The sequence below is a fragment of the Sprattus sprattus genome (assembly GCF_963457725.1).
Source record: "Sprattus sprattus genome assembly, chromosome: 4".
NCBI classification, from domain to species: Eukaryota; Metazoa; Chordata; class Actinopteri; order Clupeiformes; family Clupeidae; genus Sprattus; species Sprattus sprattus.
Window position 1 is genome coordinate 6,067,328 of NC_137923.1, and position 13,742 is coordinate 6,081,069.

Genomic DNA, 13,742 nt, shown 5'->3' on the forward strand with positions numbered 1-13,742 from the left:
CACACACACACACACACACACACATTATATGACACTAATGAACACATTGCAGTTACTGCATTGCAGTTTCATACAGCCAACTGCATCAGAGGCCACGCGTGTGAATCTTTCCTGTTCAGACAGAGCTGTGTACTGGTACAGTGGCATTGATTTATCAGTGATCTTGCCCCCCATGCTAAGAGTGCCCATAACATGCAAACATTCTGATCATTCGATAGATCCCATGACATCATTTGAAGCAAACACCTGACTGCAGAAATCTTCTGTTGGTGTAACTTCTCGAACAGCAGTCATCTGCTTAAACTGAGGCAGTTATTGACATAAACATGCCACTATGCATAGCACAGTTATTAAACCATCCAGCCTTTCAATCAACTTAAGTGCGCTTGGAAACAAACTGTATACGCAGACCAATACAAAACACGAATTGGGATAAATACAAATCCTTTCATGGGATTAAACAGAACATAGTGTCAATCAATTCATCGATTCACATTTAGCCATTCAGAAAGTACAGCCTGAACAGAGATCAAGGAACACTGGCAACATGCAAACCATTTATACTTGCTTGCCAAGTATGGAGGCAGAATGTCAACAAGCCCTTTGATAGTTTAAGGTGACGCTTTAATCAAACTACTTAGCCTCATGTCCCTGCCAAGGTTCTAGGTCAGGCGTCCATTCTGATACAGGAGAACAACAGAAAACTAGGACACACTCATATAAATGAGTAAAAGGCTCTGGATCAGCACACTCGTTCCTCTTTGTTCTTCCAGGTAGTAATAGCAACAACTCACAATCTCAAATCTGTAAACTGCAGAGAGCGCTATTAAAAACACATCTGGGAAAGGGACATGGCATTATGACCTCAAGCCACTTTGGTTTGTGCTGTCTAGGATTACAGCGGCACAGCAAATGTAATTAGTTTGCTGCTGCGGCCCGGGTGGACCCACTCACATTCATGCCTTCACCCAGGGGGAGAGGGGGCATTCATCACTGTTTACATCCGAAGCCGCTCGACCACCACCAGGAAAACACAGGGGGGCTGAACAGACAGTCGTGACATGACCCATTAATCAATGGCATGCTAATGGGAAGTAGTGGCTGGGTCTGGAGCGGGATCATTAGCTAGCACACAGAGGCAGGGGAGCCGGCAGCACTAAGCCGCAGGCGCCTACGCCACTCACGGGCTAGACTTTAAGCCGGCATACAGGACCCATTTCTGACCAGCCTTGATCCAAAAAGGCCCAAAGCCAATTGCCAAAGCCAGTTGTCCTCCTTCTCCCCATCCGCCTCCCCCCTTCTCCCCATCCGCCTCCCCCCCTTTCCCTCCCCAGTAATGGCTTTGAATGGGGAGTGTCGCCTGCCGGAGCAGCTAATGCCCAGGAAAGTGTAGGGCTCTATGTCTCCTCTGTAGCTCTGATACACAGAAATGTTGTGCTGTCTAGAGCTATTGGCCTATTTTACTGATGTGTAAAAACAGTGCTGAGAGGAATTTATTCCTGTGATGAACCCTAATGTTCTACACCTGCTCTTGAGCTCATACCAGTCAGTTCAGCGTCTGTCCTGTATGACAGAGAAAGGTGAGAAGAAAACACCAACGTCATGGGTTCATTACCAAGGTTGGGAAGATTACTTCTGAAATGTAATTGGTTACAGATTGCTAGTTACCCTGTTAAAAAATGTAATAACTAATGTTACTAGTCCAATTACTTCATCAAGGTTTTGTTACTTATGACATTTGATTACTTTCGATTGACATAAAAGACGCCTTGCAAATTCAAACAAGAGAACTAATAAAAAACAATGCTCAAAATTTGAGCGCATACTGCTCGATGAATGGAGTCGGTCTTGATGGTAAAAAGTTGCAAAGCAACACAATGAATGTTATATTCTACATATAAGCTTTGTACTGGAAAAATATATATTTGGATGTCACCCCTTTGTAATCAACAACATTTTGATTAGTAACTAATTAGATTTTTTTTTTTTAAATCAGTAACTGCAACTGATTACAAGTTTAATGTATTTTGTAATTTATTTAAATTTTATTTAATTAAATAACTCCATTACATATAACTTGAATCCCTTTGGATAACAATGTAATCACAAATGTAATGTCCATGTGAAGTGTATGGCTATGATAAGAGGATGTTGACATACTCATCTGTCGGTCTCCATAGCTGATGGCCTCGGCCAGAGGGCTCCAGCCCTGGGCGTTCTTCACCTTCACAGGGGCATTGTGAGCCAGCAGCAGGTGGGCACACTCTGGAGAAATGAGGGCAGGAAGTCAGACTCCAGATACAGGGATACTTCCGTCTTGCAGAGTCGACGTACATTACAGTACAAGTATATTACAACATACGTCTGGAGACAACCACAGATTAATTTAGTCTAAATGTGAATAGCATGTTGACTGCATTTGGAATTTCTAGACCAAATTAGTATCTTGTGAAAGTGAGTTTAAAGTAGTTGTGCTGATTCAAAGGGAATCAACAAGGGTGAGATGTGCTTTCCTGAAGTTGGGGTCTTGTATTGTGGCAGGGTTCGGCACAATCAAATACAACATTTTGACAAGTTGCTACCAGACACATACTCTCGTCTCAAGGTGCAAATGTCACGTCCTGAGACTAGGGGATAGCAGAATATTATTTATGGATTTACAAAATCTACTCAGCCTCGATTCAGCCTGCTCCCTAACAAGAATCCGGTTAGAGTTTCTTGACTTAACTCTATTCAAACCTCAAACTGTAAACAAGGCCGCATTGTATGGCTTTCAAGAGATTTTTAATTTAGAGTTAATCAACCTTTACTACAATTCCATCTGCTAGTTCTGATGGGTGAGTTGAAAATTATGGGTTCATTATGGGTCATTTCCTGAGCTGTGAGTCGTGTGTGATGCCATGGGCTGAAAGATAAGCCAAAATCCTGCCTGACCCTCACAAAGAGGCTGTGCCACCATGGTGGGGCTTCTGATGTTAAAGTGAGAACCCAAATACTGTAAATATATAAGATAACATTTGTTTGGGGTTGACAGTACAATTGGAAATTGACTAACTACATGAATCATAGTCTTGCTAGCCGGCATGGACATATTTTACAGCGGATGAGTGTGCTCCTGGTCTGTAGTCATGTGATACTGAAAATGTTGTTCACCTTTGTGTCCCAGCATAACAGCAAGGTGCAAAGGACTATTCCCTGTAAAGGAAATGACAATATTAGGGAAGTCATTCAAATTCATGCTCATAAGAAGGAATGCAGCTCATGACGCACTCGCATTCAAAATTAATCCATACAAAATCACAGCTAACGTTTTCAAGAAAGGTGTGTTGTAACCTTCTACTCACCGTGAACATCTTTCTGAGTTATGTTCTGAGTGCGGATGAGGGATGACAAACGTCGCACATCCCCCTTGAACACACATTCGTGAACCGGGAATTCTAAATCTCCCGAAGTCAAAATAATGGGGTTCTTGTTGTCGTCGACAATGATACCGACAGATGTGTCGGTATTGCAGTTTCCATTGATCTGCGATTGATGATTTTCTGGTAGCTGCAAAGGTTTAAGTGGTCTGTTGTGGTTGTTAAATATCTTATTAGCTATATTCGTCCTTTCTGTGTCGACGGTGGTGGACGATGTAACCATCTCAGTGACATTAGCACTCTCCTCGTAGGATTTCAGTATGTTTTCATTCTTGCTTGGCTTGTGGTCCTTGCGCAGGGTACGAATCTTCTCTCCAGTCATTTTCTGTTTGCGAAAGTCACTGATGAAGTGTTAAAATGCGATACTGCGAGATTCTGAAAATTGTTGTTAGCTTACTAGGTTAGCTAGCAAGCTTCTTGCAGCTGGCTAACCCGAATCAGCGAGCGACCGATAAGATGTCGCAGGTTAATAATTCTAAACTATAAACACAATGACGTATCTGTCGTCAGAAAGGGTAAAATAAATTGTAAAATAAGGTTAGCTGCACCAAAAAGAGAATCGCTACATTGCTGATGCTAGCTACATTGTCTATTTCATGAGGCACCCGTCACTGGCATCCATTGGAGAATAGGTTACTTGCTTCACTGATGTAGCCAGCTTCCAGCTGAGACGACAACAGTAGCCAGCTAGCGACTTTGCTAGCAGTTTGAGCTGCTGCTGCTACTGCATTAGAAATGTACGCTCTCATCTGCCATCTTCTGAGATCATTCTCGCGAGAAGACAATGTATTTGGGCGTGTTCACGAGAATTCAAAGCAAAGCTCTGTATGACATTTTTTACTGTCAGAGGTAAGACTTAAAAAAATGTTTGGTACCATCAAATGAACCAATGGGTTGATTAGATCGTTATATATGGAAAAAACACATTAATATATTTGCACTTGGCAGTTCAAAGGAAAGATTAGATTGGTCTTTGGGCAATTATAACCTTACAGAATGCTTTAATAAATCAATTAAATGTATATGTCTCACATTGTCTGTGATGTAACGTAGAATATGAATTGGAAAAACGGTAAAAGATGTTTTACAATCCCTAATTCACAGAGTTCATAGCATTCCCTTTAGAAAAGGACGTACTGAACATAGAATGTAATTTATCATGGGTGAAAATTGTAGGTCAGCATATGCTATCTCAGTGTGTAGCCTATTACAAAGTAATCTCACAAAGATACATTTACCAAAGACAGATGATATAACAAGCATTTTGTTCTCATTCAAGGCAATGCTGCCAACTGCCCCTTTAAATATATTATTAATACCCATGCTATCAACCTGTTCCAGAGAGAGAGAGATTTCACATACATAGTCGTAAAACAAAGCTGTGTTGGGCCACGATGGGATCTACAATTAAATGAATCTAAAATTAAAACAGTGAATGAAAAAGTAAAGTGTAATCTTTTGTAGAATTGACTATCTTCATTTTGGGGAATGACCATAGGCTGTCTAAGCTATTTTAGATCCGGCCAAAAATTAGACGCACTTTGGGTCCTTCGCCTAGATGTCATTACGTGATATTCGGGCGCCAAGACCTGCTCAACTCTGGGAGTAGTTTGTTGTGGAAGATGTCTAAAGTGAAAAGGGGTAAAAAGGTAGTTAATCAGGAGGAGTTGCGTCGGTTGATGAGAGCGAAACAAAAGGAAACCGACAGAAAGAAACGAATCGAATCGCCATTTGCAAAATACAACTCTCTCGGTCACCTAAGCTGTGTGCTCTGCAATGTACCCGTGAAATCGGAAATACTGTGGCAAGCGCATATCCTTGGGAAACAGCATAAAGATAAAGTCGCCGAGCTCAAAGGAGCAAAGCAACCCCAAATCAACAATCAGGCCGTCCTGCCCTCGCAACTGAAAAGGAAAGCGCCAGAGACAAATGCAACCTCAGGGAAAAAAAGACCCACAGACGCTGGTTCCACGTCCTCCGGGCTTCCACCAGGTTTTTTTGACGGGGACAAGAAATCTACTGGTTTGGGGATATTAACTGGTATGTATGACGATGATGATGATGATGATGAAACCGAAGACCACAACAACAGTGTTGCTATTGCTGGAAAAGCCGAAGACGATATATCGTCCAGTGCTTCCGCAGCTGTTGAGGGTGCACCAAACTCGGGCCTTCCAGATGATTTTTTTGACAGCGGCATCCCACCTGCCCCAAGTGTTTCCCACTCGGGTTCGATTTCCAAACCGGACGAAGATGACAAGGTCTCAGAGAGGAGAGAAAACACAACAGAGGCTTTACCTGAGGGTTTTTTCGACGACCCAGTGAAAGATGCCAAGGTGCGCAATGTGGACACACCTAAAGACATAATGGACAAGGAGTGGGACGAGTTTCAGAAGGAGATGCGTCAGGTGAACACCAAATCGGATGCTATTGTTGCTGAGGATGACGAAGAAGGGCGTTTGGAGCGTCAAATCGATGAGATTGATGAACAGATTGAATGCTACCGCCGAGTGGAGGTACTGCGAGATAAACAGGACATTGTGAAAGAGAAACTTGTCCTGGAGAAGAGTGGCGTTTCTGCTGAAGACTCTGGTGACAGTGATGAGGAAGACGAAGAGGAATTGCTTCATTTGCTGTCTCGGGACTGGAGGGCTAAAGGCGCTCTTGCGTGATATGGCCTGCTTAGTTGGGTTACCGACGGTCGGTTTTTGACCTTTTCCCAAATGTGTACTAAGCAGTGGAATGTTGGTTGTTAGTGTCTGGGGGCGATGTCTTTGTTCAATACTTTGTTCATACAGAATGTATGTGATGTAGTTGAAACAAGTCCATCTGAAAATCTCTTGTAAATACTTCATGTATTAAAATGTTCATGAGTACAGATGGTGGTGATCTTCAGTGGACAACTTACTTGTTAATTATGACTTAACATTTAGACATTTCAGTCCTCTAAGGGAATACTTTTAGAGACATCATACATGTATGTGGTGGAGCTTGGTGTCTTGAGGCTGAAGGCAAACAGTTTGTTTCATATTATCCATTGCATTTTCCTATCCCCATGGTGTATCCTAGGTGACTAGAAAGGAATTGTACACTATTTACTTGTGCATTAACTTACCAGGGTACTATTCGGCGACACTCGCTAAGCGGTTTAGCGAGCTAAACTCCAGGCTAAAAAAAGACAACACCGTTTTAGCGGATTCGGCGAAGCAACTTTTGCTCAATTTCCATGGTAATTAATCGCTTAGCCCTAGCCTGCTCCAGGGCAGGCTAAGCAACGTTTAGCTGGCTAAACTTGCCACACCCACACCAAAAGGAGGGATCCCATTGACAATGAGTCATAGTTTGATTAGCGTAGGAAGAGTTCTTTTCGATCGCCAAGAAGATCCATTTTTCCATCATGATGAGTTCTTGTATGAGCGCTACCGATCCACCCGACAAGGAATAATTCATTTAGAAGACTTTCTCGAGTCATTTATTGCATACACCACCGTCAAACATTGAATGTCATCACTTTCTTGAGAGTGGTAGCCTTCATTTTTGTAATGTCGGCGATGCGGAGAACAAAGCACTCATAATTATATGACATTGGTAGCCTATAGTAGAGTTGAGACATTGGTACAGTTGATAAACCCGAAATAACTTTCATAATGCAGCCTGAGACGTGATTTTTAGTTTGCACATGAATACTAACGTTTTCTTTGATCCCAGGAAATTTGAGCACATAACCCAAATAGATATTGGCTAAAGTTGTTTTACCTACTTTAACTTACATCATTGCAAACGTTTAGTTTTGCAAACGTGTCTAGTTTTTGTGCAGTGGTGGATGGTGGATGTGGATGGTAAGGTGGTTGCATGATCAGAAGAAAGAAAGAAACACAATTTATTTGCATTGCTTCAATTTATTGAATTTCTTTTTAATACATTTTCATTTAGTCATTTAGCAGACGGTTTTGTTCAAAGCGATTTAAAACTACAATTCTTACGAAGGCTAAGGGAATCGAACCGGCGATTAACTGCATGTAAGCCCTACGCTCTGCCCGCTACACCAAAGTGACTCGTTCGGGTCAATAAAAGATATCACTACTTATACAGCCTACGGACAGTTTCTTTCATGCTGTTTCAGTCGCGACAGTGATGAATTTTGACATGATTATGGTCTTTAATTCTTCATAACGCGTTCATGGTCATATCCCGCCTTAGCGGAGAAAACAATTAGTCTTTTTCTTTGAGTTTAGATTATAATGCCGTCCAAAAACCCTGGTTTTGGTTATCGACCTTTCATGCCTTTTAAAGCAGGACGTGCACGCGCAATTTAGCTGATGATTTTAGCCTGGGATAAATTAACGAGGGGTTAAAATAAATTAGCGCCCGTCGCCAGACGGGCTTGGCCTGTTCTCATTTAGCGAGCTAGTTAATCTCCAGTTGCGAGCTAAATTAATTATTTTAGCTTCAGTTGTACGCCGAACAGGGCCCTGGGATGTCTTTAAAACATCAACACTGGCAGGGGTAAAGGGAATGTTGTCAGAAGGCGTTTATTCTCAGTGGGGATGAAGTCTGGACCATATATTCTCCTACCGCCGACTGATGCTGGTAGGACCCGCAGTATTCCGCTGCGCCTCAAGAAGGAAACTCTAAATCATAATTCCAAAGTGCTTTATTATAAAGTAGCCATTTATTCATGTTACATTATACGCAACATGCAAAGCTTAGGATAATTTGTTACAATTTACAATGTTTATAGTATTTTATACATAACTGTATCCCCTTCCCTCCCACCCACAGAGAAATAACCCCACAGCAAGTTTTGTTTGTACATAAATTCTACCATATTTACACATTCAGAAGTATGTGGCAAGGTGAATGGCATGATCTCAAGTGTAATACAATCACATTCTCATGTGTGCACAATAGAATGACTGGGAATCGGATACATTGTGATCAGTGTTTGTCTCACTACCTGTTATAAACTCATTCCAGCAAATTATCATACAACCATAAGAAATTAAATTGGGAAATGGACAGAATATTTTCATTTTAATCAGAAACTTAGCAGAAATAGTTTAAGTTTATATATTAGGGGTGTGCACAGATAATAAAATACGCAGACAACCATTTACAGCATCACTATTTGAATATTGATATCCCTATTGAGTTATTATGTACATGCACAGGGTCATGGGATGTGAAAAATGGCAAATTATAGTTGACACTGTTGGACACTCAAATAAAAGTCAGTATGCACACCCCTATAATAAACTTAGTTTGAGCTTAACCTAGTAACAAAGAAAATACTTGTGCCTCTAGCCCTTAGCATCTCAGAAACAGCAGTAGTTTTCAGAGTTTACAAATGAAAAGACCAAATTAAGGAAGTCTGGATCGGTTTCTGTCTGGTATAGCGATATGAAAGCAAGAGGGGCTGGAAATATGTTTACAATCTGTTATGTGAATTGTGTAAGAAATAGCTGGCATTTGAGAAAAATAATATTTTGACTAAGACACAATTAAACATTTCCAAAACATAAAATAAAATATGCCTTCATTTAAAAAGGTGCAGTATTTAGTTTTTGTTGTCAAAAATTGAAAATGTATGTAATACATCAATGGTCTATCTCGAAGGTAAAAATTAAGAGTGATTCCCCAACATTCCTGTACATAACATGGATCATGTGTCTTCCAGGTGCATAGGAGTATTGGGAAACCGTCATCATGTCTTCAAAATTACCTCATAACAGTCTAAAATAAGATATTTGATTTTTGACAACAAAAATTCTCCTTTATTGTTGAAAAAACAGACATTGTAAACTCAACTGAAATAGTAAAATTGTAACACATCAACCATAAAAGTTGACCATGGGATCCACATGGCTCACAGCCGAGGAGTGTCTGTGTGATGAGTGAGTGCCATGCTCCAGACGTCAACAACTTCAATACTCATAAAAACAAACACTAAAAATGCAGCAAAATCACGTGAGGCATCAAGTGAGATGACTTAAACCTCTCACCCACTCCTTCCTTTGGAAGACATTCCTCACAGTGCTGCCGCGGCCCGCAGCTCAGCCAGAGAGTACCTGCGGTCCCCGTTCAAATCGAAGGGTTTGAGAAGATGGGTAGCTGGCGTGTCTGCACCAAAGAACCCCTGCAGGTCCCTGTAGGACACCCCGGGAGAGTCATGGTTCAAGCCCACATGCTGGAAGAAGGTCTCGAGGCCTGAAAATAGAAGTTTGGCATGTGATCGTTGCACAGCTGCACTGCACCCGTCACATGTCATCACTGACTGTGACCCTTGTGGAGGAAAACCCCCCTTCAACACTGACACGGTACAGCACTAATCTGCAGGAATATACAAATCTATTGCAGCTGATCAGTACAGTACAGACATTAATAAAAAAATTGCCTGACAAGGACAAGGTTTCTTCGGCTCTACTAAGCCATGATGTTTAACAGACCAGCACCTTCTAAAAATAGGCTTTGTGCAGCCAAGAGGTAAATGGCATTATGGTTGTTGTTGTGCAGTGTTGAAAACAGCGAAAAAACTTACCTTCAACAGAAAATATACCTGGAAGAGTGCTTTTCTCCTGTCTCTCAGAACGTTTTTGACGGAGAAATCTTGGTCGCCTGGTTGGCTTTGAGTTTGATTGAGAAGGGCCTGGAAAAAAAACGACAGCTCACATGAGTGATGCCCTGCTTAACCAGCTGTGCAGGTATATGGGTCAAAAGCCCCAGAACATGTAACTGGTATTCCCTATTCGTACCAGGGGTTCCAGAAGTGGGCCGTTCTAAAACCCTGATGCTTCCACCACCAGCAGTGGTCATCTGGTCATCTTCAGTAGTTTTACCCTGGTCCGCTGACATCAGGGACTCCTAGGCATCAGGAGCATGGCATTTTTTTACCACAAAATATGATTGTTTCAATATCATTTAAGAGAAAACAAAGTTCTCTTCGGTTAAAACACAGGCTACTCACATCTGCCTTCACTTGCATGAAAGGCGACTGCGACTCCAGGGAAGACACTCTTCCGGTCAGATTTGAGAAAGTGGATTGCAGATTGTGTATCCCATTGGCAGCCCAGGACTGGTGAAGTGTTTGAGTGACGTTTAATTCACCTAAAGACTCCTGGAGGTACACAATCTCCTACAGAAAGAAAACCAATGCAGTTATGACAGAACTGTTGAGCTATTTGACCTGACACACCAGGTGTTTTTCATTGGTGACCTTTGCCCTTCTTACCTGTTTCAAAGCACCACACAAGCTGCTGTTTACTCCTTTTTCTGAAAGGGAATCCTGTTTGGCACTGGATTTTCCATCACTGCCATTCTGTTCCACAACACAGAAAAAAATACATCAAAACATAACATTTAGATGAAGGTGATGATGTTAACTTTGCTTTAGATGTAACACAAATCACAACCACACTGACTGACACACTAAGCACATATTCAGTGCTTAAACTAATCAGTTGTATTCAACCTGCTGTACCTTAAGATCTATAATTACATCTAGCACAACGTAAACTAGAACAGTTCATTTAATAAATATCCCAAGTTTAAAAAGCTGCTATATCTACTTTGTACACATCGCATCAGCTGGATTAAAAGATTAATAATACCATTAGTTTCTTTTGATTGTCCACTTCTTTCCTCTGGTCCTCTACAATGGTCTGTATCGTTTTGACATCATGCTGCACGCTTGTCAGTGTGCTCCCAATCGTTGCAACACTCTGAAAAACAACATCATCCACATTCAAAGAGTACAAAATCATATTGATGGTGGTATTTTGTTACACCGTTACTAGACAGAGATGAGCCGCTAAAGTAAAGATGAAACCCATATGTACACTGAAGCTAGGGTTTAAATTTACCTTTTGCAACTCTTCAACTGTGGTTGGAAGACTAATCAAATCTGCTGCAGACTTGATGTTTGCTTTAAGGTGGTTGACGGCAGAGTCCAGTATACTTATCTGCAAGAGAACACCCAAGATTTACAACTTTTGCGAGATGCCCTTTTCTAGGCAGGTTTGTATTCCCGCCTGATAAATGTCCTATGAAAAGGCACCATGCAGCCACAATGAATCAAAGTAAAACATATGACTGAATAAAGACTGAATGAAGGTGCACTCACATTCAGGAACAAATCTGAGAGAACTTTCTAAACTAAGTAATTCAATCTGTCCTAAAAAACACTTCCCAGACCATGTTCTTTTGAGGATACATTTCACTTTGCTATCCACTTCCTTTGCTTGGATACATCACGCATGCAATGCTCACGTAGGAATACAGAAATCTTGCACGGTCGTAGAGCATGTGGGATCGAAATTGATGGTTTGAAGGGCCGTTTTTATCAATTAAATCACCTACAATATTGCACAGGCGGGAAATGCACTCCAGCAAACAACTCTGTCTGGAGTAAGTTTAGTTTTACCTTTTTGTAGATCTCTGTGAGATTGGACCACAGTTTATCCAAGCCCTTGTCACCACTCTCCAAATCCTCAAGCTTCTTCTGTTTGGACTTCAATTCTTCACTCAGCTTTGGAATTTCGTGAGATGACATTTGTTGACTGGAATCCACTGGAAGGTAAATTTGCATTTGATGGTCACTTCAGGGTGAAGACTTGTTCATCCCGTACCAAATTCTTTAATAGCAGCCACTTGATCGACTGGTTATTGATGTCTTTTAGAAAAGTGCTAAAGCTGCGGAACCTGCGGCATGTTAGCATGGTGTTCAATAAATCAGTACCTGTACCTTAGCAATGACACTGAGACATCAGACAAATAACACAAATGACCACGGTCCGCTTAGTAATTGCATACTTGTGTGAATCTTCTCCTTCAAGTTGTCCAGATCGTCTTTCAGGGCTATCTGCATCCATATCAGTCCAGCACAGGCAATCACGCAAGCAGCCAGGATAATAAACACGCACAGCGGGTAGCAGACGTTGCAACACTGTGCGTAACTTCTTCTTTTGGAAGGGGAAAAGACATTACAAAGTAGTGATAAGATATGCTGTTTGTCGATGTTTACAAGCGCTCTATTACATGTAAACAAGATTTCTATTACACCAATCAAATAAAATGAGAGTTACATGTCGATTAAGAAAATACTTACTTTCCAAAGGCACTCAGACCGCTGAGGTTGTTGAAGTCATCATCTTCTGAACTTGTTTCGGATTCCGAATCTGGAGGCTCGGTTCTCAGAAGTCTATGACCGGATCCTTTCTTTGTCTTTTTCCTCTTGCTGTCCCCACTCAGTCCAATAAGAGCATTTAGCTCCTTCCTCTTCTTCATTTTCTTTTGAGGGGTCAGCGTTCCGGCTGAGCCCGCTTTAAATCCTACTATATCCAACGTTTTGTCCAGTTTTACGTCTACACCCGTAAGTTAGCTAGACAGCTAGCCAATAGTGTACACATCAACAGATCCTTATCGAATTGACATGTAGTGAGCTAGCTAGAGGACTCGCTACCTGTGCTGGAGGTTGAAGCCTTTTACAACGCCACTATGGGGTTAAATATGCAAAGACAAACTGAAAAGTCAGTAAGCCAGTTTAGTGTTAGAAATTTGGTTGGCTAACGTTAATGCTAAACCTTTGTTAGTTTCCGACTAACGTTAACGTCAGATGAGGACGTAATGGAAGATTAGCCTACTAGCTGGCTAGCTAGCTGTATATAGTGTGAGTGAAACAGATTCAGTTGTCACCAGGACATAACGTTACAGAGTTCAACAAGCTACAACATTATATTTGGTCATTAAAGACTGACTGATAACAATCAGCTCAAGAAAAAAAAATATTCGGGACAATTTACAAACCGCTACAACTAGATAAATGAAGCTAACCTCCTTGCTATAACCGTGTAGCAATCACACTTATTCAACTTTGGCTAACATGACCTCGAAGTAGCGACATATGGCGATGCTCTTTTCTAATCGAATAGGCCGATATGGTATTATCCATGGAATGGCAATGTTAAGCCATAATTCGCTTCACCGGATAGGTGTACGGCGTAGATCTATTGAGAGCCTCCTGTCAAGAAGTAGTCACGGCGCTGGATCAGCGAACCTCTCAGAGCCGCAGAGTGGCCCCCCCTTTAATCTCTTGTTTATGCGAACAGTCGACCACACATTCTAACAAACGTAACTCCTATTGGTCTACGTGCCACTGTGATTTCCCATTGGATACGAAACTATTTCAGAGTTCGAATTATGCTGAAAGAACATCAAACTCGTTACAAAACCAACACATTTTGCAGATGTAATGCATGTGGCCCGTGGAAATACCGAGAAACATTTTGTGTTCTTAAAGTAAGGCAACATACCATGCGATGTCAAAAC

At 41.4% G+C, this 13,742-nt stretch overlaps 3 protein-coding genes across 5 annotated transcripts in view; 1 reads left to right on the forward strand and 2 right to left on the reverse strand.

Moving 5' to 3' along the window:
• Positions 1-4,129, reverse strand: part of LOC308363907 (ankyrin repeat domain-containing protein 13C-like) — a 9,461-nt gene extending 5,332 nt beyond the window's left edge. The window contains exons 1-3 of the mRNA XM_080836818.1: positions 3,345-4,129; positions 3,154-3,195; positions 2,161-2,265 (exon numbers count right to left, since the gene is read on the reverse strand). Of these exons, the coding sequence (XP_080692944.1) occupies positions 2,161-2,265; positions 3,154-3,195; positions 3,345-3,741 (544 nt within the window). The 5' untranslated portion in view covers positions 3,742-4,129. The remainder of the gene's footprint in view (positions 1-2,160; positions 2,266-3,153; positions 3,196-3,344) is intronic.
• Positions 4,130-4,992: 863 nt separating this feature from the next.
• znf830 (zinc finger protein 830) lies at positions 4,993-6,256 on the forward strand. Its single transcript, XM_080837901.1, has one exon. It carries the CDS (start codon positions 5,042-5,044, stop codon positions 6,089-6,091), a length of 1,050 nt encoding a protein of 349 aa, XP_080694027.1. The 5' UTR covers positions 4,993-5,041; the 3' UTR covers positions 6,092-6,256.
• A 1,948-nt stretch (positions 6,257-8,204) lies between these two features.
• Positions 8,205-13,471, reverse strand: efcab14 (EF-hand calcium binding domain 14). Of its 3 annotated transcripts, none has more exons than XM_080837068.1 (10): positions 12,523-13,471; positions 12,228-12,373; positions 11,839-11,984; positions 11,279-11,377; positions 11,027-11,137; positions 10,648-10,734; positions 10,384-10,551; positions 10,172-10,280; positions 9,958-10,065; positions 8,205-9,626 (listed from the first exon to the last, which is right to left on the reverse strand). In XM_080837068.1, the coding sequence occupies exons 1-10, from the start codon at positions 12,699-12,701 to the stop codon at positions 9,448-9,450; spliced, it is 1,332 nt and encodes a 443-aa protein (XP_080693194.1). In that variant the 5' UTR covers positions 12,702-13,471; the 3' UTR covers positions 8,205-9,447. The 3 variants fall into 3 exon arrangements, with proteins under 3 accessions (XP_080693194.1, XP_080693195.1, XP_080693193.1); XM_080837069.1 differs by having other exon boundaries at positions 9,976-10,065; positions 12,228-12,376; XM_080837067.1 differs by having other exon boundaries at positions 12,228-12,376.
• Between the last annotated feature and the right edge of the window lie 271 nt (positions 13,472-13,742).